The sequence below is a fragment of the Rattus norvegicus genome, chromosome 17 (genome assembly GCF_036323735.1).
Source record: "Rattus norvegicus strain BN/NHsdMcwi chromosome 17, GRCr8, whole genome shotgun sequence".
Classification (NCBI taxonomy): Eukaryota; Metazoa; Chordata; class Mammalia; order Rodentia; family Muridae; genus Rattus; species Rattus norvegicus.
Window position 1 is genome coordinate 34,027,205 of NC_086035.1, and position 24,940 is coordinate 34,052,144.

The 24,940-nt window shown below is 44.8% G+C and overlaps 1 protein-coding gene across 10 annotated transcripts in view; it reads right to left on the minus strand.

Moving 5' to 3' along the window:
* The window catches only part of Dusp22 (dual specificity phosphatase 22), a 50,385-nt gene extending 37,568 nt beyond the window's left edge, over positions 1-12,817 (minus strand). For 2 of the 10 annotated variants that reach the window (NM_001108412.2, NM_001399248.1), the window contains 3 exon segments: positions 12,630-12,691; positions 4,715-4,748; positions 1,273-1,355 (listed from right to left, as the gene is read on the minus strand). In NM_001108412.2, the coding sequence (NP_001101882.1) occupies positions 1,273-1,355; positions 4,715-4,748; positions 12,630-12,650 (138 nt within the window). In that variant the 5' untranslated portion in view covers positions 12,651-12,691. 10 annotated transcript variants of the gene reach the window in all.
* Positions 12,818-24,940: the final 12,123 nt, after the last annotated feature.

Genomic DNA, 24,940 nt, shown 5'->3' on the forward strand with positions numbered 1-24,940 from the left:
ACGGGTATCACAACCACACAGGCATTGTTTTCTAAAACGAGGTTAACCTGGGCTGTGTCACGGCAGAAACAGAAATAGACTTTGCTCCTGATCAACAGCTCAAACCGTCCATCAGGGTAAAATTGAAGATGTTTTTGGAATTAGTGTACAAGCAGACACACCCTGTTTACCCCCAAACCTAAAACACAACAGCTCTCTACTGATGTTGTCCGTTCAAACCAGGCCTTGGAAAATCACAGGGGTGGCTTGCTTCCTGTCCTTTACTCCTTAAAACAAATGCTATTAGAACTTTTGTGGCAAACATCATCAGGAAATGAGCAGCTTGAATTTGTTAGGATCCTACTACAGCAGAAATGATTTTGAAACAGCAATAGGTTTTATTTACTTAGCTGTGTTTCCCTGTAGTTCTAGAGATGCAACCTTCACGTGTGCTTCATGTGTGCCCCACCACCAAGATGCCCTCAGCCTAAATTTTAATTAATTGATTAGTTAGTTAGTTAGTTATTAGCACAGGGTCTCACTCTGTAACCTAAGCCCAGCTGGAATTCACTATGTAGCCCAGGTTAGTCTTGAACTCAAAACCATCTTCTTGCCTGAGTTCTGGAAGTACAGGTCTGACCTACCACTGGGCTATAAGTTGTGTTTTAAATATTCTTATTATTCAAGAGGAAATGCAATGCCATTTTATTTGGGGGCATCTAGAAAAAAGAGTCAAACAAGCAACTCAGCAGGAGAACAATAAGGATGCCCTCTCCGTCAGGCCACAGCATGTCCTCAAGGGGGTCCAGGCACGTAACGTGAATGGAAAAGTAATCTGTCCAGTGTCGACGGGAATATACTAGTGTCAGAACATGGCTGCCTTCACTAATGTCATGTGCACTTCCACAGAGCATAAATACACACACACACACACTCACAGAGACAGACAGACAGACGCGCGCGCACAGAGACAGACAGACACACTCACAGAGACAGACAGACAGGCGCGCACATGCACACGCACACAGATAGATAGATGCACACAAAGAGACAGACACACACACACTCATAGAGACAGACAGACGCACACAGAGAGACAGACAGACAGACAGGCGCGCACATGCACGCGCACACAGATAGACAGACAGACGCACACAGAGACAGACACACACACTCATAGAGACAGACAGACAGACGCACACACAGAGAGACAGACAGACAGACAGACAGACAGACACACACACACACACACACACACACACACACACACACACACACACGGTTCTTTCTTACCTCCAGCATGGGCCTGGCAGTGTCGTGCACAGAAAGAATGTGTGTCACCTTGTTCCTGCTCAATTGTTCTGCATCTCTTGCATCTGCCATCAAAGATAAGAGATGGACATAGTCTCTGAGTTCACCAGTCTCACAGTCTAGGCAGAAAGCAGCGCACACTTGCTGCTCTTTTATAACGGACTCTTTATAACTGATTGTATCCAGAATAATCTAGACTGGTGAAATAGGATGTTTGCTTTCATTTATTTTGTCTTAAATTTGTTTTTGACTTATATAACTTTTGAGCTCAAGTACTGTACTCAGATTAAAAGACATTTTAATTAGGAAAGCTGTTAAAAGAAATATGAGACGTTGAGGTAGCGTACAGTAGTATGTTTTCAGATGAGACACATATGTTAAGCATGTTTATTTTAAAACAGTTACCTCTTACTGGTTACTTAAGTAGACAGTAAAATCCAAGAGCCCATTACTGAAGAAGACAGAGAAGTATAATGGAGAGCCCTTACCCTGAGAGAGGTAAAGCTTGAAACAGGTCTATGGTTTATAATGCTATATCCATATTACAGCAAAATCAAACCAATAAAAATCCAGAACGTTTTCTAGAAATTCACACAGAATTATCAACTAGCTATTAAATTATCTTCATAGGAAACTATGGCACCAAAATTACATTCCCTTCTACTGTTCCCACCTGTAGGAAAAGACTAATTTTCAGATACTCTGAGTTTAAAACCTTGGCTAATCCACAAAACAGTTCAGCAAGAAAGAAGGCCCAGTCTTCTGAGTGCTTGGCCCTGGCCCAACCTTTTCAAAGGGATACAAAGGAGGAAAAAAAGGAGCAAAAATCAAGTATTCCATGATGATGTTCCTTGAGAATGTCTGATGACATGAGAAAATGCCCAGAGCCTACACCAAATTTAAGTACACTAGAAACTCTGTACAAATATATATATAGCCAGAAATGCATATGGTGGGATATGCAGTAAACAGGCTTACAGAGATGTGGAATGAGAGAATCTCTACTCTCCATGGGTGCATGTGGGTGTGTGTCTAAGGGTTTATCACACGCAACCTCTCTGGGAGGCACATCAGAAAGGCCAGTTCTTAGGGTCCAGGCTAGTCTAGGTCTACAGTCAAATGAGGGCATGTACACTCCCAAAAAGCCCTGGAACAGAGCAAAAGCTAAGGACCAGTGTTCTAACTATTCTGCAAGGTCAGGAAAGGTCTTTAGATGTAATGTTAGTTTGTTTTCAATTGAAGATTCTCCTCATTGATTCAACCACTGGAGCTTCAAATTCCATCTTGAAAAGTGGCTTTACACTGCACACACAGTGATCCCAACCACAGCACGGTAATAAATTAGGGTAACCCAGCTCTGAGTCACGTCGTCCTGCAGAATGTAGTGCTGAACACCTTCCAAAGGCTCGTGCCTTAACGGCTTGATCCTCAGGCTAGTGCCACTGGAAGGTGGTGGGTCCATCAACACGTGGTTTGTAAGTCATTTGGGCCGTGTCCTTGAAGGAGATAAAAGGACACTAGTCTCTTCGTCTCTGTCTTACTTCTCTGCTACCATGAGGTGAACAGAATCTTCTTTCCGGACACTCCCAACATTCTGTGCTGCCAGTTCCAAAGGCAATGGGTCAACTGACTGTGGACTGAAACCTCCTCACCACAAAGTAAAGTGAACCTTTCCTCTTCTCCAGTTGCTTACTCCAGATGTGTGTTATAGGAACAAAAAGATGACCAAGACAAACAAGAGAAAGAACTGTGTAGGGGGCTGGCTAAGTGGCTCAGCAGATACAGTCATGGCTTTGAAGGCCTAACAGTTTGAGTTTAATCCCTGGAGCCCTTGCAAAGGGAAGAGAGAGCCAAAGCCTCAATGGTGACCTCCAACCTCCACACAGCACGAATGTCCACACATGCCTCCCCCACCCCCTCAAACCTATTAATAAAGAATAAGATTAAAATAAATGGGGTGATTCAAGAACCCAGTCATCCACCCGCACAGTCACATCCACGTAGGATGTCACGATTTCCTCTTTACATGCAGACAAAGCTGAAGATGCCAGAGCCTGACGGAGCAGACTCCTGACACTGTGGTTCTTCAGGGCTCTTCTAGATCCCGAGTCCATCAGAATTTACATTTTCATCATATTCCACCCACCCCTGCTTCGTGCTTCATCTCCCTCGTCTTTACTAAGCCCCCTCCTCCTTGCATCTCACTTCCCTGTGAGAGGATACACTTGTATTCCCGAGTCTGGCTGTTTCACCTAACACGATGATGTACCACCTCGACAAGATCTACATTTTAGTGATCATTATTTGACCTCATACAAGGTTACCTCCCTGTATCCAGGAGATCTATATCCAGAGGTTCAACCAAAATTAGATCAAAGATATTTGAAAAAATTGCATTTGGACTGAACATACACAAACATTTGTTCTTGTCGCTGTTGCGTAAACAATACATACAACTCTCACACAACGAGCAGCCTGTACTAGGTAATCCTCTAGGTGCAGAGGAGACACGCTGGGGTTCTATGTGGATGCCACATCACTCAAGTAAAGAACTTGATTTTGGTTTTGGGGTTCTGTGGGGGGTCCTGAAGCTAGCCCCTAGCAGATTTTATTGTGCTGTAATACCTTTCAGCCTTTCAATGATGGTCAAATAAAAGCATGACTCCCGTGAGACTCACCCTGGCGAGAGCATACGGACATGCCAGTGGTTTCTAGCACATGTAGAGTTGTGCAACTATGACCACAATTAACTTCAAATGTTTCATTACCCATAAAATGCATTTTGTAACAGCTTACCATTTTAAACTGTGGTTTGGAGATAAAGCTGTAAATCTGTGAATAAAGAGACCCATTCTACATGTGTGACCCCATGGGCTGCTGGGTCCCTGAAGACAGGGAAGAGCAAGACCTGGCCAGAGTCGGTCGCACCTGCCTGCCCTCTGCTGTACCTCAATACGTCTGCATGGCTGCACTACTTTGGGGTGACTCTTTCATGAAGCTCAGCTGTCGACTTGAGCATGTATGAAATCCTTCGTCAGACTGGATGGATGACGACAGTGGACAGTGGTACTGGACATTCAAAATGGAAACCCACAACCACAGCCACTGTGGCAAAGAGCTGTGCACACAGCACAAAGTCCTTAAGTTTGAAATTGGATCTTCTGGGGTCCTTCAGAAGGGTACTGCCAGGGTAGTGTCAGACACTCAAATCTAGCGTGGACAACCCACTGAGCTCTGGAGGGCCAGGGGCTCAGATTTTCAATATGGGATGAGGGGAGAGTTCTGGAACTAGATGGTAATGATGGTTACACAACCAAGTGAAGATTCTTTGGGCTCTTGACCCATACGTGGGTAGCCAGAACAGTACATTTTGTGATTCATAATGTATTTATCATCATTAAAGGAATGGAGAGTAATAACTCACCTTTGAAGTTGCCAATGTACAGGCCCGGCAGGATCTGGAAGAGAGACACAGGCATGATTGTCACAGGATACCAAGTGGACAGTACTGCTGCTCGCAAGATGTCCCAGCCAAGCCCAGGACCCCTCACCTTCCTTACCCAATTTCCAGCACCTCCCTGACCACAGCTACTAAGGAAATTTGCTCCAAAGGTTACACTGTAACCTTTCAACTCCCTGCACTTAGGAGCAGGTTGGCAAGCTGCTCTGGGCACTCGGAGAGAACACCACCCCTTCCCCTGCAACTTCCCTCACTGCCTTGGCAAACATGCCCTCTAATGCTCAAGATCTTTGTCCACAGTGTCCACTGCCAAGTGCCACTAACAGCGCTACAGTGTTCTGTGACCCCATTCAGTGACACTGTGGCCGGCCTCCTTCTCTGCTTCACTGCAAAGTCCCCCATCCCCTATGGAGGCCTTCAGCAGAGCTAAGACGCAATGCTTCACAAACACCCCATGGCTTTCAAAGTACCAAGCAAATCTTTGTTGGCCTTTTGCAAACATAACGAAATCCAATTTCAGAAATGCTCTGGAAACTAAAACAATGTCCAGTGACTTCCCTGCCACAATTTCCAGTTGCACTTTGTCTGCTGGTTCTGCACATACCCAGATGCTGTAACCACAACTGTCCTCCTGTCTCTGCCCCCCTGTCCTGTCCCCTCAATGTTACCCTCTTGAGTTTTATGCCTCTATTTTTATGAAGCAGAGAGCAGCAGGCACCAAAGCACTCCTCTTTGAAAACAACAGTGCATGCCCATCGTGCAGGTGGACCAAGCTGGGGTTCTCCAGCAGCATGGCTACCTGGAGCTTTTCTACCTACATCTCCCATGCCCCAGGGTCTCCTGTCTTTACTAAGATGTGACATCAAAATACTAAAGGGGCAATCAGAACAAGGCTCTTCTGGCTGATTTATATAATCTGGTGATACTGGAAAAAACAAATGATCACAGGTCCATTGCAATCCAACCATATGGAAATAGAGACTGTTACAATCAATGCTGAGAAGGAAGCTATGCTGGCACTTGTTCAAACGGCAAGGGAAGGGCTAGAGAGATGGTTCAGTGGTTATTCCAGAGGACCCAAATTCAGACTTCAGCACCACGGTGCTCACACTGTAACTATAGCTTCAGGACATCCAACAGGCCCAGCCTCCTTGGGCACCTGTACTCAGAATCATATACTGGCATGGAGATACGCATGCCTACCCGTTATTAAAAATAGTGTTTTAATGGCAAGGAAGATTCTGTTGAAGACAAGGGAAAGGTTAACTCAACTCCCCATAAAAGAGGGACAGAATGAGGGAGTGGTTAGGAAAAAAATCACTAAGAGGAGGCTCACTGGTAGATACAAGGTGGAGAGTCCATGAACTGGCTTAGCTAGCTCTTGGGTTATACTGTTCTCTGTGGACTCAGAACAAGTCTAGTCAAGAAGAGAATGCATGGATCCCATGCAGGAATGAGGGAGAGGGCAGGCAGTGGAGGTCAGTTAGGAGAGTTGGTCCTGCACTGAGGACACTCCACATTTTCAGGGTTCTAGGTTAAGTGCTATGAAATGCTACCAAGAAATTTAGGATAGGTGTTTAATGTACCTTGGAAATGTCATTGCACAAAAAGAAAGCTAATATCATGTGGGAAATATAGGGTTTCTCTACCACAGCACCTCTGACAATGGGATCGGTAGACATGGGGAGGGCAGGTTTTACATTCTCACCTTCCTCTGGAGTTCTAAAGAGCTCGACTCTTCCTGCATAGGCCGCAAGGGGCCAGATACCAGCTCCCATGGGACTTTACAGCTCTAGTATGAGCATGTGATCTCAGCATGGACAATAATTCAGAAGCCGCTCAGCATATCCCTGGGTAACACAGACAGTGGGCTGGCGGAACACAAGCACTTCGGCCCTGCTATTGCCACCTTGGATTCCCAATGGAAATTCTCTCGACTGACTCCTTGTGGAGTCTGCTCCAGGTAAGGTAACTCTTGAGCTTTGTCCCCCAGCCTTCCGGCCATTTGTCCTGTTCTACTAAAGTGCTCTATTTGGATGTCACAGCTTACAGCTGAGGACCTTTATGACATTTCAACAGCATAACAAGGGGCAGACTGTGTGGAAAGACAAGTTTCTGTCCCAATCCTACTCCTTGCCATTACTAGATCCTCCTAGGAGCCAGTCTTCACACACAGCTTTCAGCATAGATGTAAGTAGGTTCTGTACCCAGGCACTTAGAACTTCCAAGACTGGCTTTCCTGTATTTTCAGCCTTAGTCCTACCTTTAGAGTGTCCCCCAGCCTCACCTGCACCTCTAACTTGACCACATGGACACAGGCAGGGCTCCTAAGCGCTGGTATCCAGACTTTACATAAAATAGCCATTTTTATCTTATTTTTTAAAATTCCTTAACTGTAAGATACATTAAGAAGGTCCATCTGTGGTCTGACTGTAGTCAATGAACACAGTCTGTGACCTCTATGTACCACTGCATCAGAGTCCCTCAAGGATGCACGTACATCGAATGATACATGGTCTGTTATAAAAATGGCATGGTATTCATAAGCATATATGTTCAGCCGTCAAGAGATGATGGTAATAGCTGGCATACTGTATGTGCTGTGCCAGCAGTTGTGCACTGTCTTGCTTAGAGAATAAAGCCAACAAGGAACGTCATAGGTCCTTGGGATAGAAGCAGCCGTTGCAGGCTTAACTATACAGTACAGGAATGAGACACAGGTGAACGGTGCTTAAGCAATGGATACTACAAAAACACCATGGATCTAGCAAAAGGTAGGCTATGACTACATTAGTGGACTCAGCCATGTCCCTACAGCTGAGTGTACAGGCCCATCAGGTCACCTTCTGGGCTGTGGATGAGAATGAAGAAAGTATCTGTCTGTCAGTTCAGGGCTGAGGAATTAGACATGGGGTAGCCCAGTCCTGGTAGGTCTTCCCAACAGGGCACAAGACTTACACTTCTTGCTGAAAGCTATGTGAAACTAAGCAGGCCATCAAGAGAGCCTCAGGAAAGAGTCTGGATAAAGAAGCTGTTTACTGACAGTCATGGAAGATGAGGACTTGGCATGCATTTAAAAGCTGCCAGGAAAGGACAGGGCTGTGCAGGTCATCTTCTAACTTGGTTTTCTAGGCAAGACAGAGAGCTACAGTGTCATGGGCTGGGCTAGTAAGCAAATTGCTCCCACCCATTTCTGTAGTTAGAGTCTGGCTCTCTTCCATATAGAATTACAAAACAAAATCAAGGAAGGCTGGTTTCTGACAGATTAAATAGTACCTGGGAAGGCTTCTCGACTAGTCAGTCAGCTTTGTGATTTAAAGATGACACAAAGTCTGACTCACCACTTGGCTGCTGCTGTTACTCTTGGTAACCTTTAGGCACAGAGAAAAGGAGAAGGAAGCAAACCAAATGGAATGACTTTCCAGCAGAAACATGGTTTGTAGAGCAGCCTGCGGAGCAGTGTTCACTGGAAGAGCGAGGCTGAACTACAACAGTTAACCCATTCCTGAGAGGAAAACGTCAGCCCATTGATGAGGGCACTGCCTCAAGTCTCAAATGCCTCCATGGGACCTACCCCCTCTCTGCACTGATATACTGAGGATTAAGACTCAATGTACCTTTGTGTGGGCACAAACCACGTTCAAACCAAGGCAGAAGATACATAGCCCTTTCTTTCCACCATGTGGCATGCTAACAGGGGGACGGTGAGATAGCAATACAAACCAAAGAAGAACTGGCTCTCCGGAAGCCCCTGGTCAGAAAGATGCCTGTCTGTCAGCAGACAACGTAACAAAAGCAGAGCCTTGGAAGGCAGAAGAGCTTTGGGATCATATTAAAGCGCCCAGGGGTTCGTAGCCCCTTTTGATCAATACCCTTCACAGGGACATATTACTCAACTCTAACATCAGCCTCACAAAAGTACAATCAACTCAAACCCTTTGCTTATGTCTGAATTCAATTCTGCTTTCTGAGGCAGGGAATGTTTGGATTTGCTTTTAAACTTTTCTTAGTACTTCGGGATGCCACAAAATCTGAGATTCCCCACCCAAAAAGATGTGAGAAACTCCTGATCAAGCAGCTGGCATGAAGCAGTATGTGGAGTATGTGTGGCATTTGGATTCGCCCTAGGTCACGAAGGACTTTCTGGGTTTTAAACCCAAGGACATTTGGAAAAACTTTGGTGGATTCCCTGAGAGATGAAATATCACTGTTTTCAATATCCTTCGGCCACAGATTTACCTGGTGTGCACTCATCTAAAAGGCTTATCTAAGTGTCCTGTGTATTCTGACATTACTGCCTTAAGCAACTGTCCTGGAGAATATGAAATAAGAATGTAATGCTAAAGGAGAAGAGTGGGCACCAAAGCACATGCTGCAACTCCCACTACCTGGGAGTCTAGGGCAGGAGGATCCCAAGTTCAAGGCCAGCCCAAGCCATAGGAGCAATGTCTTGAATCAAAATAAATCAAAAAGGGTTGGAGATGCAGGCCAGTGTAGAGCACCTGCCTACTATAAATGAGGACCTATGTCCAATTTAAAAAAAAATTTTTTAAAAAGAGAGAAGATTCAGATGGTATAGGAAAGATAGCATCGTTATGGTGCAGTATCCGTCCACCAGCGCTGAACACAGTCACTTTCAAAGTGACTGCTCCATGACTAGAAAAAATGCCCAGGAGAGAGACTTCATGTTTCCCTATTTCTCCCCACTATAGAAACTAGCAGCAGTAGGTATGGAGTAGTACAACTTGAATGAATGGATGGACGATGGAGGGATGGATGGACGGATGGACAGGCGAACAGACAGACGGATGGATAACAAAGCCAGGTTAGCTGGTGACAATGGAAACAGTGTTTATCGGACAAAAATGTGAGACTTCCAGCTCCTCCCATACTGAAAGAGTAGTTCCCACAGGATTAAAGCCCACTCCTTGATAGCTACTCAGCTCCAGGACAAGTAAGTCTCAGGGGATTCTGAGACAAAGGGTACAGGACCAGAGTAGGCAGCTGGGAACAACCCTCCGCCCGGAGCAGGTTGGGGGGGACCTTCAAGGGCCAGAGATTTGGGGTTGACCCAGTGTAGGAGAACACATAGTGGCATCCACTCAGTAGAGGCCTCTCTAGCTCCCTATGATACACAAAGGCCTCCACAGCAAACAAACGCCATCCCGAGTGTCCAGTGGGCAGTCGCTGAGGACCCTGCTCCCTGCCAGGAGCACGCATCTCCTTCAGATGACTCCTTTCCTCACTCCTTTCCTGTCTCACACACAAAGTGTGAGACGAGCACAGGCCAGCCACATCCAGGCCTGCCACACCACTGTTCTCAGCAGTGGACAAAACCAAGAGCTCTAATCACACAGCCCGTATACTACAGTTCCACAGTTTGTAAAAATTCACCTTAGCTTTTCCTAGGAATCCGAGGAGTAACTGGGAGAGGCAATGTTCTACACGTCCGAGAGAGAATCGGAGACTGGATTATGTTAACCACTGAAGGTCTTTTAGTTTTCAGCATCTATGAATCCAGGAAGCGAAAATCGGGCTTTTTGATATCCCTGCCCTCTTAGCAACAGAAGGCTTCCCATGGAAAATCCCAACTGAGGGGAGACAGGCTTCCCACTAAATGCCAGGACAGGCACAGGGAGGAAGAGGCCACCAGACCAGTCAGGACAAAGTTGTGAGCTAAACAATACTGGCAGTGCTGGAGGCCAAGATGTCAGAGCCTGAAGGCCCTCATTTCCAGCCCCCAAATGACACTCTTAAATTCTAAAGTACCACACATTTTGCTTGTATTCTTAGAATTGCAACTCCACCATTAGCTCTTTCTTCTGATTCTGTAAATAATTTTTTTTTCCCAACTGGGGGAAAAACCTGAAACCCTGTTCCAGGTTAGACAATAATACATGGAAGACCTCTGGGTAAGGCTCTTGGTTACCAGCATCCAGTAATTTACTTCGCTCTACCTTGTCTTGTAATTCCGGTGATTCTCTCTGATCTCAGATTAAGATGTCTACTCTACCAGGGCTCTTTTGCCTGGACTGAAGATACACTCCTTTAGGTTGATATCAACTTTCCTCACTCCCTGGAAATTATCTTTAGAGCCTGATAAGCTACCCCACCCCCACCCATCCCATAGGCAGATATGGAGACATAGTAATCTGGGGTGGGCAGTGCTCATTAGCCAATGGTGGGTTTTTAAGCATTTAAAACATAGCACATACCTAATGAGCATTTAAGACTCCACGGGAGTTACAGAAATATTTTACTTATTGGTTACGTGTTGAAATATCTTAAATATACTCAGTTTAATAATAATGTCCTCTACATGATTATCATCTGTTCTAACTTTTTAAAGAAAATTTCACTAGAAAAACTTAAATGATATATCTGGCTCACATTGCATTTGTACTGAACAGCACTACCCTATATTGAAGAGGTCTGCAATGGATTTCTTGGTCGTTCGTGCTGGTTTCCTCCCTCTGTCCCCAAAAGCACTACGCCTGACAAATATTCAGAGCAGTCAGTAAGGACTGAACCACTGAAGCATCTGAATTTCTCTGTACATATAGTTTTCCATTTCTACACTAGAAATTGTGTCAGTACAAGATAGTTATGATAATAAAATAGGCAAGGAACCTACTATAAAAAGTAAATAGCACAGTGTGTATATGAATATTTCCAGCTTCTCTGAGAAGTGTGAAAAGAACAGCCCTTGGGTAATCAATCATTTTTATACATAAACCTAGGTATACCTAAACCTGTTCATTCAATTATAATATAAAATACCAGAAACCAAGTGCAGTGGAACCAACTAGAAATATCAAAGAAAGCTAAGGCGTAACCAGTGGGAAAGCAAACAGAGCCCCCAGCCTGGGGCGGACATCTTCACTGGTCTAATTTTAAAAGCAGAAAGCTCAGAGTGATGACGGATCCCTGTGCTAATGAGAACATAATACAAGCATGTATGTATCCAAGAGAGTGAGTTTGTTTCAAATTTGATCACTGGCAAAATAAAAAATAAAGTAAAATAAAAAATAAAATCCCTAGTCACCAATACACAAAAGTCACAACACACAAAAACATGGAGACTGTGCAAGGAGCATGAAGGCTTCCATCGAAGGCATGCGGGTTTCCTCCCCTGGTCTTGGATCGCTGCCTCAATACTCATTCCCCATGGGAATAACTAAACCACTGCAGAACCCCTCACCACAAAGCAGAGACAAATGGGAGAAAGGGAGCCGCACCAGTAGATCCCTTAAACATGATGGATAAAGTGAGTGGAGTGTAATGCCAGAAGCTAACCAAACCCAGCACTATTCAAAATACTTGTAGAAGTACTTGGCTTAGTCCTAGGCATCCAAAACCTTAGTACGAGTCCTCTTGGAACCAGCAAGTTCCTTAACCTTGAGGCAGACACAAATAGAACCCAGAGGACTGTCACCGCCAGACCATCCTCTGTCTGTGGGGTAGGAGTGAAGAAACTGGCCCAGAGGGTTTGGGCCACCACAGGGGCAAGGAAAGAGTTTCTAAAAGGCCTTGCGGCCACAACAGCCAGCCAACAGGTTGCCCTACGGAAGCCCGACAACCCAGGGTCAACCAGCTCCAGACACCGAAAGCCTTGTCAGTTCTAGGGTTTCCGTGAACTTCCCCACCAGAGCGGGCTTATCTGTGCACGCGCACACAAATCTGGGGAAAAGAGGAAATTACAGAAGCCGCCCATCTGGTCTGGTTCACCAATGCTGTGGGTGGCAGACGTCAAGGGGCCCGGTCTCAAGGGAGGGAAACAGACCATATCCAGCATGGGTCCCAGCTCTCAAAGGGCACGCTGTGAGGGTCAGGGCTGCGGAAGCTGCAGAAAGAGGGTGCGGCCGGGACCGGACGTTACCTGGCTCATCCCACTCCCCATGGCCGCGCCGGGCTCGCCGCTCCGCGCTCGCGGGAGGAGACGGCGCGCAGCCGGACGGGCGGGCGGGGCAGCGGGAGGCGGCGCCAGGGCGGCGCTCGCAGCGCGCTCCACCCGGGACGCGACATTACTGTCCGGCGCTGCGCACCTCGGGGAGAGCGGCCCTCGCCCCCGCGGCCCGACGCCTAGCGCGCACGCGCTTGGGCTCGCGCACGAGCAGAAGCCGCCAAACCTGCGGTTTGCGCACGCGCGCCGGGGGTGGAGGCGGTCACAGCTGTAGGGGGTCCCCACGTCCCTAAAGGCGTTTTCCCCTGGGGCTCCCTGGTGCCAGTTACCGGCAGAGTCTCAGGCCTTGACTCCCTGGGTGAATCAGGTGTTAGAGCCTGGGCTCGGGGCTCCCCTGTCTGGGTTTTCTGAGCCAACAGTTTTAGGCGGGGGATTCCTGTGGCCCTGCCCCACCCGAACCAGACCGAGAAGGAGCACGCTCTGGGAAAGGTGGGCTAGGTGACTCACTTCTGCTGAGACGTGACCCTGGTTTAGGAGAGAAATGCAACTGACTGGCAGCTCTAAATGTTCTTCAGGGGAGTGCGTTGCAATGACTGCCCTCAGAAAGCTCCCCTCCCAACCTGCATTGCGGTTTTGTCTAGAGTGTACATGCATTCTAGCATGTAATAAAATTATTTGAGGGCCATCTATCATCCTTCGTAAAATTTTAATTTCCTTTATAGGCACAAAAATCCTTCAGTTAGATCTGGGGGTTCAAATGACCCTTTCACGGGGGCCACCTAAAGCCATCAGAAAACACAGATACCTACATTATTGTTCATAACTAGTAAAATCTGCCCTCAGACCACCTTTCCCTTTCCTGGAAACTGCCTCAGGGGCTGCTCTGTTCTTTTTTAGACATCCTAGGCTTGATCTCGAACAGGGTCCTGTGCTAGCAATACCCCCAAGTCTTTGCATAGCTTTTTTGAAGTCTCAGTGCAAAGGTCATCTTCCCCATAGAGTATTCTCTCAACTAAGCCATCCAGTTTATAAGAGATATTCCAGGTACTTATAGCATTCCTGCGTCATACTTTTTCATACACTTAGGATCAGAAATTATACTTAATTGCTTAATACTGACCTATCTCATAAACTAGTAACTTCCTGAAAGAGGCCTTTCTGTCTTAATCACCACTTAGCCGTATGACTGGGGCAGCAACTAGCATAAAATAGACTGAAGATATGTCAAAAAAAAAATTGAATGGGTTCTTGGCTGAGAAACCAGTGGAGAGGCTCTAAAAACAAACAAAAACAAACAAAAAGAAAAAAGGAAATGCTGTTGAGCTGGCCTAGCTGGTAAAACTGCCCAGCCAAATGACCTGAATCCAATCCCTGACAACCACACAATGGGAAGAGAGAACCAAGCTCTGTTAAGTTGTCCTCTGACCACACCTGTGACTGTATACATACACATACACATACACATACACACACACACACACACAGAGAGAGAGAGAGAGAGAGAGAGAGAGAGAGAGAGAGAGAGAGAGAGAGAGGGAGGGAGAAATAGTAACAAACACACGTGGAGAAATATTTAAAAATTTTAAAGAGTGCTAAAGCTGTTTGGGAAGAGCTCGCTGACTCCTAGCTCATTGCTCTCCCTGCACACTGGTGTCCTGGTCAAGAAAAGGCACCACCTCCCTCCCTCAGTGTACGCTTGTATTGTTTCCTGCCTGTAGGATGAAGTTCTGGCCTACTTCTGCTCCTCCTTACAGGACCGTTCCTGCCCTACCCCCCCCCACACACACACATCTTCTTCCTCCTAATCACCCAGGCAGCCTGCCCTCTCCCCTCTCTACCACAGTGTTATGCAATTGTGCCTGCTGCTGAGGGTCAGGGTAGATAATGGACTCTAGTAGGGAAATCCCAAGGCCAGCTTCTATCCCCAACTCTTAGAAAGAGCTTGGACAAGATGAGTCACTTTCTTAGCATTCTTCTCCTTACTCGTTCCATGCGTTGGAAAGCAACCGTCCAACGTTTATTCCTCTTCCTTCTCCTTAGGCCATTGTTTTCAGTAGAAAGGTGGACTTCTCCAAGCACAAGTAGTTCATAGGTTGGTTTATACCCACAGGTGACAAGCGCATATCATGTTTTTTCTTCTGCCATCTCTTTGGAATATGTCTTTCTGTGCCTATGCCTCTGTTGCTGTTATTATAGTATTATTACTGTTATAGCTTAGATCATGAGCTCACAGTTCCTCATTCCTGACCCTTGACTCTCAGAGTTAGCATTCATTTTACCTGCATTTGACTTGGCTCTTTCTAGAACACTCTCATCTCAAAGACTCAGGTTTTATATTTTGAGAAGAGGGGGGAAAAGAAAAGACTTGCTTCAGAAGTCAAGAGTCTAGTGACTCTTGATTTGGTCAGTCGATTGATTGGCTGGTTGTGAGACTTCCTTAACAAGAGTGTTGTCTCGTCTCAAACCCTAGCTTCATCTTCGAACTTAAACCAATGGCCCAAATGAGTAGTTGTACAACATGCCTTGGCAGAAGCTTGACTGAAAGGAATGGAAAGGCAGACACTAGAGTGTAGGAAGAAGACACAGGCAGAGCCCAGAATTCAGAAGAGGAAGCACAGATTGTTTTCTCTGTTTTTTCAGCTTTGTCCAGAGAAAAGAGGCTCAGAGGACTACTTAAGGCCCCGAAACCTACACGACAGCCTGGTCAACGGGGTTGACCTCTGTGGAGGATGACCTCATCCTTCAGAGGGAAGGACACCTGTTCCCAGCCCTCAATCAGCCTTTTGAATGTTTCCTTCTTTCTGACAAGAGTCTTGGAGAGTTCAGAACTCAGAGCCTCCGGAAGACACAATGTGCTTCAGAGAAGGGTCAGAAGCCTGGTTCCCAGGTGAGCAGGCAGAACATTGAGGAGAAATGGTAAGAAGATTCTAAACCAGTGTCATGCAAAGACAGAGCCTTGAATTCCTAACAGTGGGTGGAAAATTGTGCTTTTTTTTTTTTAAACAGACAAGTTGTGGACTATACACCAGGTATTGTCAGCACAGCCAGCCTTTGACAAACGGCCAGTTGTTTGTTTCCTTATTTATTTGTTATACTGCCATCCTCAAGAAAAGTTGTTGTTCAGTGTGGCATCCAGCATACAAAACAGTTCCTAATCTGAGAAAATGTGTACGTTGCTACACAAGGAAAGAAACACAGCCAGAAACACAGCCAGGATATATTGCTAAATTTCTGTCTCAGATATTTTCCTATTGCTGTGATAAGACTATGACCAATGCAACGCTCAAGCTCCCTGTCTTCCCTCTGGGCCTCCCAACCCTCTCTTCCTCTTCCTTTTCACTTTCTCTTTATGTGAGGCATGGTTTTGCTATGCAGACCAAGCTAATCTGGATGTTTCTCTATAGCCAAGGCTGTCTTCAAACTCAACAATTTCCTGTTTCTACCTCCCAAGTGCTAGGTTGATGTGTGTGCATTGCCACACTCAACTCTGTCTTTTTGTTTTCTAAGGCCGTATCATTTGTATATGGGACGGCTCTCTAAGGCCGTATCATTTGTATATGGGACGGCTCTTAAGGCCGTATCATTTGTATATGGGACGGCTCTTAAGGCCGTATCATTTGTATATGGGACGGCTCTTAAGGCCGTATCATTTGTATATGGGACGGCTCTCTAAGGCCGTATCATTTGTATATGGGACGGCTCTCTAAGGCCGTATCATTTGTATATGGGACGGCTCTTAAGGCCGTATCATTTGTATATGGGACGGCTCTTAAGGCCGTATCATTTGTATATGGGACGGCTCTCTAAGGCCGTATCATTTGTATATGGGACGGCTCTCTGAACCAGGAGTGTTCAAATTCCTATTGACTCCCATTTAGAAAACCAAAAACAGATACAATGTGACTTTAATAAAGAAGGGGAGAGGTAGCAAGGAGGGATAGCAGGGAAAGGGAATAGAAAGGTAGGGAACAGAGAAGAGGGAGGGGAGGGGTTAGGGAGGAGAGTTGCAAGGGTGCTTTCCTGCATCGCTGGGCTCCCCCACTCCATGCTCTGCTCACTAGTCAGACCCCAGTGTTTTCTAGGATTCCCCTCCCTGATATTCTGTTGCCTGAGCTTTGGGTAAGAGACTTTGCCTGACCTAGTTACTTCCATTTTGGAAGTTATTTTCATTGCTTGGCATGGTTTGACCTAAATATTTCTCTATGCCTGCTGAGAAAGATCCTATAACAATGAATTTGTTCCTTTAAAAATGTTTAGACAAAACCTTTTTATGGTCGGTAACTCTGTTCCCGAACAACTAGCAATACCTGATTGACTAATGTCTTCCCAGGCCCTGTAGAATATTTGACTTAATCTTGGAATCTGACAGGACAGTACTGATGTAAGATCCAACTTGATCTACAACCCCCCCCCCCCCCCCGCCATACGCCAAGGACCATCCTTAGCATGGAGAGGGGCTCTGAAAGAAGTGGTGTCTGGGAGCCTCGAAAAGAACAGCTCAAAGTCCAATTGTTGATTCAAGCTGACGACCTATGTTCTGCTTCATACAGCTTTCCAGTCTGCTTCTCTCTATGTTCTGCTTTCTCTCTGGAGATTTCTCTGTCCATGTACTGCTTGCTTGCTATTCTGAGATCTTTCCATCCATGTCATGCCTGTGTGTGTGTGTGTGTGTGTGTGTGTGTGTGTGTGTGTGTGTGTCTGTTTTTCTGTCTGTCTCTGTGTCTCTGTCTGTTCTGCAAGCAGTTCTCTTTTTATCCTAAAAACACTGTATTATCCATCTCTGCAGAACACAGGTCCAGTCTTTTACTTTACAAATCAATCCAGTCATTTACTCCACGTTTTCTTTTTGATTATTTTATGAATCAGCATCCCCTAACCCCCACTCCTTTGATCCTTAAGGGAGACCAAGCATGCCTTTTTATCTTAGCATTGCAAAAGAATTCTGAGATCTGTCTGCCTTTGTTAAACTAGTTGGGTGGGACCCTGCGCAAAAATTACCATTTCTACCACACCAAACCACACTCTGTCCTAGGCTGACCTTGAACTCAGGAATCTGTCTGCTTTTGTACCTTTCTGAGGAGCTGGCTCATAATGTAGCTGCCTTTGTCCTTTAGACTCATGAATCCTCATAATTCATATTACTCCCTTATATTTTGCATAGTTGAGACATTATACATTTTTGAACTCATGTAGCTTTTTCTCAGAGCCTTAAGGGCTGTCCTGAAGGTCCCATTCTGCTGAGACATTAGCCACACCTTCACCTCCTGGACTTCCCCTGTCTTAGATTATCATGGCGGCATCATTAACCTTAACTGGAGGAATGTGAGCATATGTATATCATGACACAAATAAGCCTTATGCCCACAGCAGCCATCAGCACTCCTGGAGGCTCACACCACGGCCCTTTCTCAGGGGTAAGAACAATGTCACTCTGTCCCCCCAGGGCCATGCTGGGCTCGGTCAGCATGCTACTCCAGCCCTCTTGGCCTTATGAAATACCCAGGAGGCTCACCAGCTTTGCCTCCTTAGGTGTCTAGACACAGTCTCTAGATCTTTATCAACCCTTGTTCAAACTGTCCAAGGAAGCTGCAATGTGGGGGAGAGTGGGATAGCCCCTAATGGACTCCATCCATTGGCACTTCCTGCACCTGCACAGGCAGCCACCTCTCTGTGAGTCACTTCTGCTTCTTCAAATGCCTAAAGGGACACCTTGGTTCAGAGTGGTGTTAGGCAGGGCATACTTCCTTAGCCACCTTGCACTTGTCTGCTGGATATAATTTGGAATTCCTCCCAAATGAAGGGCCTGAGCTTTGTTTTGCTCATAAGAAAATGAAAAGGTACTCTATATGAAACCAAAATTGAATTGGGAACGAAGGCGCGTGCACACGCAGCCTGGATAAGGGCTAGAGGGAGGAGGGGCTTTCCTGAGAAAATGGAATGTCCCAGAAGAAATTCCACTCACCATAATGGGGAAGTCCGCTTAACTTGACAAACAATATCCTTGTCGAACGTTCTATGTCAGGTTTTACCTTTGTTGATTGTTATGTTTAGTTTGATTAGTCAGTCATCATCAAAGCCCTATAAATTGGAGAAACTCATCACACAGTAAACAGACCTCAGGGTGATTGATCAATAAGCAATTTTCCATACAATACAATTGCCTGTTTGTTGTTTGTTTGTTTGTTTGTTTGTTTGTTTCAGAGTAATGCCTGCTTTAAAGGATGGGGCCCAAAGACACTTACTCCCCCATCACCAACTACCCCTCACCAGTAACTCAAGTTTCCTTGAAAAGGACCTCCCACCACTACAGTACAAGTTGCCCCGGGTTTTTCATATCTTTGCCACACCTCCATAACCTTTCTGCGGCCGCACAGAGAATTAAGTGAGACCTGAGGTCTGTCTGAGCCACACAGGATTAGCACTGATTTTTCTTACACCTCCATCAGGCCCCGAGAAGACTGTGGCCAAGTGTATCCCATTTGGCTTGCACATGTTGTCACTGAACAGACTTGGACATTTATATTTGGTTTAGTAATAGCCTCAACTCCTCCTCTACTCCACTCAAAGACGCAAAGAGATACTTCTTTTCTCTCATGTTATTCATGGGTCTCTGGTGGTGATTCTTCTACATCCTGTCTTCAAGGTGATGTGAGATCTTTCTCTCTCCAAACACAAATCCTGCAACCTTGAAGTAACAGTTCCCAGGGCTGCTTTCCAAGGGGTCAAAAGGCCAATGAGGGGAGGGATGAAGGCAAAGTAGTGGCAGGAAGAAGGCCTGGGACATGACTTGGGTATGTCCCATCTTTCCCCCATCACTGTGATTTTCCAAATAAGTATAATGTGAGACAAATGCTGGCTATTTGGACTGTTCATAACTACTAAGAGAACAGCTGCAGGTCCTTGGCATTGCTGGTATTTTCCTCATACCATGGCAGGCAGCTGCTTCTTGATACCAAAGGACGTTTACTTTCCGCTTGATTGACAGCAACCCCACACCCGAGGGGCAGTGGAAGTGTTGATTTCAACGTCTGCAGTTGTGTATCTGAGTACCACATGGACACAGAAGTGCAGTGTCTAGTGAACTGATGGGCAGCACTAACATTTCAGACAGGGCACCTGTCATCTAGGTAGTTATTAAATGTCGTCCCACATTAGTAGACAAATAATCCCTTACCACTCCTTCAGTATTTCTTTAAATGCATGCATATGGATACATATACGGATATTTGTGGATATGGAAATGTGTTTTTTGTTTGCAAGATGCCAAGCCTAGCGTGGGGCTGGTGGGAACAGAGTGACATGGGATAGGACCCTGGTGTGAGCCTCCAGGAGACCTCGATGGCTTCTGTGGGCTTAAGGCTTGTTTGGGTAATAATGCACATTTTTTCACATTCCTGCCAGGAAGGTCCTCTCTGTTTTTTCTTTTTAACAGATGAATTATTTACTTTTACATTTTTATTAGCACACATTAATTTTACACAGAACAGGTTTTGTTTACAGATTTATTATTTTTTTATTATTTTCTTTTTACCATATTTAGTACTTTTATTGGATTTTTTTTATTCACATTTTAAATGTTATCCCCTTTTCTGGCTTTTCTTCCAGAAACCCAATATCCCATGTCCCCTCCCCCTGCTTCTATAAGGGTGCTCCCCCACCCACCCATCTACTCCCTCCTACCTCTCTGCCCTGGCATTCCCTTACACTGGAGCACTGAGTATTGACGGGACCAAGGACCACCCCTCCCATTGATACCAGACAAGGCCATCCTCTGCTACATATTCGGCTGAAGACATGGATCCATCTTGGGATGGTGGTTTAGTTCCTGGGAGCTCTGGGGGGGTCTGATTGATTGATATTATTGTTCTTCTTATGGTGTTGCAAACCCCTTCAGCTCCTTCAGTCCTTTCTCTAACTCCTCCATTGGGGACCTGTTCTCAGTTCAATGATTGGCTGCAATCATCTGCCTCTATATTTGCCATGCTCAGGCAAAGCCTCTCAAGAGATAGTTACATCAGGCGCCTGTCAGGATGCACTTCTTGGAATCCAAAATAGTGTCTGGGTTTGGTGGCTGTATGTGTATGGGCTGGATCCCCATTTGGGCAGTCTCTGGATGACATTTCCTTCAGTCTCTGCTCCACTGTTTGTCCCTGTATTTCTTCCTATGAGCATTTTGTTCCCCATTCTAAGATGGTCTGAAGCAACCATGCTTTGTTCTTCCTTCTTTTGAGCTTCAGGTGGTTTGTGAATTATATCTTGGGTATTCTGAGCTTTTGGGCTAATATCCACTTATCAGTAAATGCATACAATGTGCATTCTTTTGTGATTGGGTTACCTCACTCAGGATATTTTCTAGTTCAATCTATTTGCCTAAGAATTTCATGAAGTCGTTGTTTTTAATAGCTGAGTAATATTCCATTGTGTAGATGTACCACATTTTCTCTATCCATTCCTCTGTTGTAGGACAGCTGGGTTCTTTCCAGCTTCTGGCTATTATAAATAAGGCTGCTATGAACATAGTGAAGCATGTGTCTTTTTATATGTTGGAGTGTCTTTTGGGTATATGCCCAGGAGTGGTATAGCTGGGTCCTTGGGTAGTATTATGTCCAATTTTCTGAGGAAGCTCCAGACTGATTTCCAGTGTGGTTGTATGAACTTGCAATCCCACAATGTAGGAGTGTTCCTCTTTCTCTACATCCTTGCCATTGAAGGACCCTAGTTCTTACTGAAGTGTAAGAGCTATTAAGAGATTTGCTTTGGCAGAAAGTAGGTAGGTTATGGAGTTCCTGGAGAGGACCCTAAGGGCTGTCACCTGCTTTGCACTCACTGCCTCAGGTCAAGATTGGACCAAGTACCAGCTTCCCACCTGGGATCAAGGCTGGGCCAAGTTCCATTCTCCACTTACAGTTCTCGGGAGGAGCAGGCACATTCTTGAAAAACTGCAGAATGTACTGACTGACAGTCACCTGACCCTCTGGTCCCAGATAGAGTTTGAATTCATGTCATGTGCTTGCTAGTCAATAGATTCAAAGGTCAATATGCTTAGCCAATAAGTTTAAATAGTAACCTTGCAGATATAACCTGTACCCCTAAAAAGTATAGAAAGTGCTTATTGTAGCCATTCAGGGTCACCTTCTAGTCACTCGCCAAGAGGGGCTGATTGAAAGTCAAACGTGACGCGCTGGAAAATAAACCTCTTGTGTGTGCATCGAACTCCATTCTCGTATCTCAGTTGGGGGGTCTCACTCCGAGCCTTACACCAGTATCTGCTGTCACCTGAGTTTTGATCTTAGCCATTCTGACTGGGGTGAGGTGGAATCTCAGGGTTGTTTTGATTTGCATTTCCCTGATGACTAAGGATGTTGAACATTTCTTTAGGTGTTATTTGACCATTTGATATTCCTCAGTTGCGAATTCTTTGTTTAGCTCCTCAGCCCATTTTTTTAAAAGGGTTATTTGATTCTCTGGAGTCTTACTTCTAGAGTTCTTTGTATATATTAGATATTAGTTTTAGTCCATGGTAATTTGATAGGATGCATGGGATTATTTTTATCTTCTTGTATCTGTTGAGGCCTGTTTTACATGGTCAATTTTGGAGAAAGTACCATGAGGTGCTGAGAAAAAGGTATATTCTTTTGTTTTAGGATGAAATGTTGTATAGATATCTGTTAAATCCATTTGGTTCATAACTTGTTAGATTCACTGTATCTCTGTTTAGTTTCTGTTTCCATTGATGAGAGTGGGGCGTTGAAATCTCCCACTATTTTTGTGTGCAATGTGTACTTTTGGCCTTAGTAAAGTTTCTTTTATGAATGAGAATACCCTTGCATTTAGGTAGATATTCAGAATTGAGAGTTCTACTTGGTGGATTTTTCCTTCTACAAGTATGAAGTGTCCCTCCTTATCTTTTTTGATAACTTTTGGTTGAAAGTTGATTTTATTCCGTATTAGAATTGCTACTCCAGCTTGTTTCTTGGGACCATATGCTTGGAAATTTTTTTCCCAGCCTTTTACTCTGAGGAAGTGTCTGTCTTTGTCATTAAAGTGTGTTTTCTGTATGCAGCAAAATGCTGGGTCCTGTTTATGTATCCAGTCTGTTAGTCTATGTCTTTTTATTGAGGACTTGAGTCCATTGATGTTGAGAGATATTAGGGACCAGTGATTGTTGTTTCCTATTATTTTTGTTGTTAGAGGTAAAATTATTTGTGTGGCTATCTTCTTTTGGGTTATTGAAAGATTACTTTCTTGCTTTTTCTAGGGTGTAGTTTCCCTCCTTGTGTTGGAGTTTTCTGTCTATTATCCTCTGTAGGGCTAGATTTGTGGAAAGATATTGTGTAAATATATTTTTGTCATGGAATATCTTGGTTTCTCCATCTATAGTAATTGAGAATTTTGCTGGGTATGGTAGCCTGGGCTGGCATTTGTGCTCGCTTAGGGTCTGTTTGACATCTGCCCAGGATCTTCTAGCTTTCATAGTCTTTGTTGAGAAGTCTTCTGTAATTCTGCTAGGTCTGTCTTTATATGTTACTTGACCTTTTTCCCTTACTGCTTTTAATATTCTTTCTTTGTTTTGTGTATTTGGTGTTTTGACTATTATGTGATGGGAGGAATTTCTTTTCTGGTCCAATCTATTTGGAGTTCTGTAAGCTTCTTGTAGGCTTATGGGCATCTCTTTTTTTTTTTTTTTTTTTTTTTTTTGTTTCTTTTTTTCGGAGCTGGGGACCGAACCCAGGGCCTTGCGCTTCCTAGGTAAACGCTCTACCACTGAGCTAAATCCCCAGCCCGGCATCTCTTTTTTTAAGTTAGGGAAATTTTCTTCTATAATTTTGTTGAAGATATTTACTGGCCCTTTATGTTGGGAACCTTTGTTCTTTTTTATACCTATTATACTTAGGTTTGATCTTCTCATTGTATCCTGGATTTCTTGGATGTTTTGAGTTAGGATCTTTTTGCATTTTGCATTTTTGACTGTTGTGTCAATGTTTTCTATGTTATCTTCTGCTTCTATCTCTTGTATTCTGTTGGTGATGCTTGCATCTATGATTCCTGATCTCTTTCCTAGGCTTTCTATCTCTAGGGTTGTCTCCCTTTGTGATTTCTTTATTGTTTCTATTTCCATTTTTAGATTCTGGATGGTTTTGTTCAATTCTTTCACCTATTTGGTTATGTTTTCCTGTAATTCTTTAGGGGATTTTTGTTTCCTCTTTAAGGGCTTCTGCCTGTTTACCTGTGTTGTCCTGTATTTCTTTAAGGAAGTTATTTATGTCCTTCTTAAAGTCCTCTAACATCATCATAAGATGTAATTTTAAATCAGAATCTTCCTTTTCCAGTGTGCTGGGGTATCCAGGACTTTCTGTGGTGGGAGAATGGGTTCTAATGATGCCAAGTAGCCTTGGTTTCTGTTGTTTATGTTCTTGCACTGCCTCTCGCCATCTGGTTGTCTCTGGTGTTAGCTGGTCTTACTGTCTCTGACACTGGCTTGACCCTTTAAGCCTGTGTGTCAGCGCTCCTGGGAGACCAACTCTCTTCCCACGGGATCTGGCTACAGAGAGCTGTAGCATAGGGTCAACTCCAAGCACAGGCAGAAACTGGAAGGACCCAGACTGCTCCTAGTTTCCTGTGTCCTGAGGGCTCTGGGTGGGTCCCTTGGAGCAGAAGTGGTGATCTTACCTGTGCTCTCAGGTGTGTCAGTACTCCTGGAAACCATCTCTCTCCTGAAGGGATTTGGGTAGAGAGAGCTGTAGCACAGGGTCAGCTCTGGTCACATACAGAAACCAGATTGATTGGTCTTCTCTGTTACTGTTAATGATTCCATGATAATCAACAGCATGAGTCCAGGAGGTGAAGGTGTGACTAATGTCTCCACAAACACTAGTGGTAAACACTAGGACCTTCAGGTCAATGCCTATGCAAGGATATATATATATATATATATATATATATATATATATATATATATATAGTTTCTCACCATGCATAATATAAGGATGCAATATGAATTATGAGGGGTTTCACAAATCTAAAGCAACAGAGATAGCCACTGGTGTGGCTAATGGTATGGCAATTCATAAAAGAATCAAGGGAAAACCTGGAATAAATAACTGAATTGATGTGTAAATTTTTAAAAAAACCTGTGCCTTTGATCTGCATGAGATGAATTAGCAAGAGATAGCAGGCTTTAGAATTTTTCTCTAGGGAGATCAGAGCTTGGATCCACGATTTGACTTCCGCTCATTCTTTTTGCCGCTCCTGGACGTCCGTTTTCTCAGAACCCCATTTCATGCCAA